At 38.6% G+C, this 5152-nt stretch overlaps 1 protein-coding gene across 1 annotated transcript; it reads left to right on the top strand.

The window, feature by feature from the left end:
- The first annotated feature begins 381 nt into the window (after nt 1-381).
- LOC111913970 (uncharacterized) lies at nt 382-4177 on the top strand. Its single transcript, XM_023909693.3, has 5 exons — nt 382-1132; nt 1316-1416; nt 1498-1674; nt 2062-3758; nt 3836-4177. Exons 1-5 carry the CDS (start codon nt 924-926, stop codon nt 3971-3973), a joined length of 2322 nt encoding a protein of 773 aa, XP_023765461.2. The 5' UTR covers nt 382-923; the 3' UTR covers nt 3974-4177.
- Nucleotides 4178-5152: the final 975 nt, after the last annotated feature.

Genomic DNA, 5152 nt, shown 5'->3' with positions numbered 1-5152 from the left:
TCGTAATTATGAATGATATTAGATACAATATTGGTTATGATCTTGTATTTAAATATCCAAACCTTGTTGATTTTGTTGTTCTTGAAAGAACCTTTTGTTATATCCCGAAGAAAGAAATTTCTGATATGAATCAAATTTATTTAAAAAAACAATGTCAAACTCACACGTCAACTTTTCGTTTTAATTTTTCGTTTAACTTTCGTTTGATTATCATTTCATATATTTATAACTTATATTAATGAAAGTAATTATAATATTCCTTTAAATATACATTATTAACCAATAAAGCATTAATTTATATAAAAAAAGTTATCAATTTTGTTTTGTTTGATCTTGTGGTAGACGAAACCATAATTCTACATGCTTTGACAAAGACTGCCCACTACCTTTTTGTTTTTCTTGGAAAAAGCAAACAAATTTCACAAAATTATGCGAATCATTCTTCTTCAAGTCTCATTCAGCTCACGCTTTCTTCCACATCAATCCCCCTCTTTTGTTGCAGTAACCCAATCAAAACAACCCATAATTGTGTTGTTGGATAGCTCCTTGAAGATCTGTGTGTAACTTTCATAAGTTTGGGTGTGGTTTTCGTCTCTCGAATTTTGTATTTGATAAGATCTATCTTACTCTGTAAACAAATTTCCCCAAACCCTAACGATTCTGACAGGGAAGTAACTATTCCTGTGTAAATCCGCAGTTTTGCACAAATTTCTCTCTCCTCATTCACAGATTCCCTGATTTGGTTCTTGGTTACATAAATATTCTGTATTTCTTTAAACATATTTACACGTACAAGACGAATTAGCAGCTCAATACTTTGTTTTTGCTCATCCAAAGATCAATTTCTATAAAATTTAGCGAATTGGGGTTGTGGATTTTGATTGGGTTTTTAGCATTTTCTGAATTTTCGGTCAATCCAAATTATGTCACCGGCGGCCCTTGCCGAGCCGACAACCAATACATTACCGGAATCTTCAGAAACCCCCGAGTCGTCACCGGAGAGAGGTGATTTGGATAATAATCGCCGCTTTTGGGACTTGAGAGGGGTTCAGTGGCGTACTGATTTGGGGGTTTTGCCCTCTTCATCCTCCATCGATGAAGTTCGTCGTGTTACTGCAAATTCCCGTAGAAGGTATATATTAGTATGTTCATATGTTTGTCAATCTCTGCATCTAATCAAGTAATCATGATTCATAACTTCATATCAACATCTGGTCAAACATGGCTGCTTCGATCCAATCTACTTACAATCTCTAAAAACTTCCCCTTTTCGTTCGTAATCAAGAGTTAACATTTTAATTCATTTATTTTCCAGCTACGCTACTTTAAGAAGGAGGCACCTAATCGATCCTCTTCCTAAAGATGGAAGCAATATTCCCGATCTTGTTATGGACAATCCATTATCGCAAGACCCAGGTAATTTTCTTGCTTAAAGTCAATCATATTCATCATCCCGCTTACATCTTTACAAATGAAGAACATATTACGTTTACGCAGATAGCATGTGGGGTCGCTTTTTTCAAAAAGCCGAGATAGAGAAAATGGTGGATCAAGATTTGTCACGATTGTATCCTGAACATGGTAGCTACTTTCAGACTCCTGGATGCCAAGGGGTATTGAGACGAATTTTGTTGCTTTGGTGTATTAGACATCCCAACCATGGCTATAGACAAGGTAACGTATTATTATTTCAAAATAATTTCTTTACTTTTCTTCAACTTTTTATTAAAATATCACTCATGAAATTGGTTTGATGGAGACTTAGTTGAGAAAAGTGGTTTAGATCTTGTATGGATAAAGTGCATTCTTGATAAATAATGCTTTAAAATGGTTAATAAATGCAAGAAATAGAAACAAACATCTATTGGTTTATTATAGCAATGCCATTCAAATAGAAAACAATTTTCATAGTACAATGTTCTAAAAAGAAGATTGAAAGTATAATGCTATAATTGAGTAGATTTTTCAAATTACAATACTATAATAAGAGGAAATCATATAATGCATTCATTTCACATACACTAACTCGTTTAATTTCTCAAATTATATAATTATTTTTAGGAATGCACGAACTCTTGGCTCCACTATTATACGTCCTAGAAGCGGATGTAGAACGTCTATCCGCAGTGCGAAAACTATACAAACATTACTTCACCGATAATTTCGATGGCTTATCTTTCCACAACACCGATTCAACATACACTCAAACATCTCAACACACAGACAACAATAACGAAATCCAAGAAAATCAAGAACCCATCAATACCCTCGACCCCAAAATCCAAACAATCATCTCCTTTTGCGACCCGTATGGGGCCGAGGGCGAATTGGGAATTGTCTTATCCCAAAAATTCATGGAACACGACGCCTATTGTATGTTCGATGCGTTAATGTCCGGTAACGGTGGTGCGGTTGCAATGTCCAACTTTTTCGCACCGCCGCCTTTGTCCACCCAATTGCCGCCAGTAATCGAAGCCTCCTCCGCCTTGTACCACCTCCTTGCGGTGGTTGATCCGTCTCTTTACACTCATTTCATCGAGCTCGGGGTTGAACCGCAGTATTTCGCGCTTCGGTGGTTACGGGTGTTGTTTGGGCGGGAGTTTGACCTCGAGGACCTTTTGGTCATTTGGGATGAAATATTTTCATTTGATAATAAAAAACTCGATGGGGTGGAAAATGAAAACGACCCGGAAACAAGTTTCCGGGTCTTGAATTCGACCCGTGGGGCGTTTATTGCCGCCCTTGCGGTTTCGATGATTCTGTATATTCGATCGTCTGTTCTTTCCACCGAAACCGCCACTTCGTGTCTTCAAAGATTATTGAATTTTCCAAAAGATGTGAATTTGGAGAAATTGGTGAAGAAAGGGAAGTTGTTGGTTCCGGTGGCTATTGCCGCCATGAGATCGATGCCACCGCCGGTGGATGGCGGCGGCGGTAGCGGTGGTTACAAGATGAGCAAAGTAACGACCGGTGGTAAGAGTCATAGCTACTGGGAGGAGAAATGGCGGGTTTTGCATAAAGAAGAAGAGAAGAAAGTTGAAAATAAACCGAAAGATTGGCCAGAAAAAGTGAAAGTGCAGTTGTTGAGAACGGAATCCGACCCATCTTCTTCTAAGGGATTTCGTGAAAAGACGATTATGTCCCCGGGCCCTGGCCCGGCCCGGATTGGACGCCATGTTCGCCGGAGTTTGCTCGATGACTTGGCCCGACAGCTTGGATTAGAAGAGGAACCAGAAAATTGTGGAAATGGTGGCAGTGAAGAGAACTCTTCGATTTTTTCCGACGTGGCAAGCCCGGGTGGTGCCGCCAATGACAACCACCATGAAAACGAGACTGACCGGAGTAGTGTGGCGTCGAATTTATCAGTCAATGAGCCTGAGACTGAGACCGAGACTGTGACTGTCCCGGAAGTTGATTCCCCTGAAACTGTCGCGGAAGTTGATTCGCCGGAGGCTGTCGCCGGAGATGCTCCGGTGAAGGTGGAGGAGAATAAAGATTCCGCCGGAAAACCAGGGGTGAATTTGAAAGATAGGATTCTTTCTTCGGGGAAGCTTCAGTGGCTTTGGAAGTTTGGGAAGAATGGCGGTGAGGGTTCGTCGGAGAAGGGCGGCGGCGGTGGCGGTGTTGGTGGTGGTGATCAGAAAAGTGAAGTGGCGGTGGATTCCGGGATGGATGTTAGGAGCAAAGCGGAATCCAGAGAGCAAAACAAGACATGTTCTTTGAAGAATCTAGGCGAATCCATGGTGGAAAATCTACAGGTATTGTTTTACAGATTTTAACAAATATGATTTTTGTGTTATGTGATTGTAGTAATAGAAGTTATTTTTTTTTTCAGGTGATTGAATCGGTGTTTCAGCAAGAAAAGGAAGTAGATAACATGTCGAAGAAGGCACTGGTGGATAGAGGACAGATGACAGCCATGGCAGCTCTTAAAGAGCTTCGTAAGATTAGTAATATTTTGTCAGAAATGTGAGATTATGTTTTGTATATCAATCTATTCTTGATCTTGAGAGTGAAAGTGAGTGTTTTAAGTCTATAGTAAGTAATAAATGCTATTATTCAGCATCTTATGTCCACTCCACTCTCATAGTTTTAGATTTATTTTCTGTTATGTATCAACAGACTTACGTTAAAACTTAAAATGTATATATATATTCAGATCATTTTGCTTCTTCAAGTTAATCTCAGAATGTTACGAGTCTTCTTGTGATTCACGTTGGCCTTTGCCTGCTGGCATGCTATCCTTAAAATTAGTGTTACCCCCTGATGTTTTGTTACGAGAATTTTTGCACTACCATCTAATAATTTTTTTTTTTTTTTTTCAAATTACAGCTTAAATTGTTTTCTTGTCGTTTTGCCTTGTCAGATATATGCTAGATTGGTTAGTGAAATTTTCAAACCGAACCCTAACTAGATTGGTTTGTGAACTTGTTAAACCCAACTTACCAGTTTGGTTGACATTCAACGGTATTAACTAACCACACATTATTTTAGCGACGGAAAAGACAACAAACTAAACTCTTAAGCATCTTCGATTGGAGATTTTATTTTTTATTTTTTTTAGTTAACTTTTAAGAATCAACCATTTAAATGTTGTTTTTACCATGTGAATGAATAACTTTGTTTTTCAATGGCAAAGAGAGTTTTTATAAAAATAAAAGTAGTCAGTTCGTGTTGAGGAAGTAGAAGATGTCACATATTTGTTTTTCAAGTGCTTTCTGGTTCGGGAGGGGTGGAATCAGCATGTAGCTTGGGTGGACTTTCATCTTCTATGATGTTTGATTGTTTTACGATTATATTAGAAAAGCCACAAATCATACTAACACATCACTACGGAATCACTAAATCCTCGGAGTTCGTGACCTCTTCAATTCGTGTATGGGTCCTGTGCTTCCAGTAGTAGTACAGACACATACTACCTTCCACACCTCCCGTATTTGTCTCGATGATCATCACAGACCTCCCGACCACAAAGCCCGAACAACTAAGATACACATACATCATATACTCACCCTCTTCAGAGCGACTAATCATTCCTTATGCAGGTATTCTAATAACCACACTCACTCATGAAACTTCCACTAATCTTGCAACCGCTATTTCTATATTAATCATACATAACACAAGATTCGATAGATAGTCGAATAATTGA

The sequence above is a fragment of the Lactuca sativa genome, chromosome 7 (genome assembly GCF_002870075.4).
Source record: "Lactuca sativa cultivar Salinas chromosome 7, Lsat_Salinas_v11, whole genome shotgun sequence".
Lineage (NCBI taxonomy): Eukaryota > Viridiplantae > Streptophyta > Magnoliopsida > Asterales > Asteraceae > Lactuca > Lactuca sativa.
The sequence above is the reverse complement of the archived record's forward strand: the minus strand, read 5'-3'. Positions and strand labels throughout refer to the sequence as shown.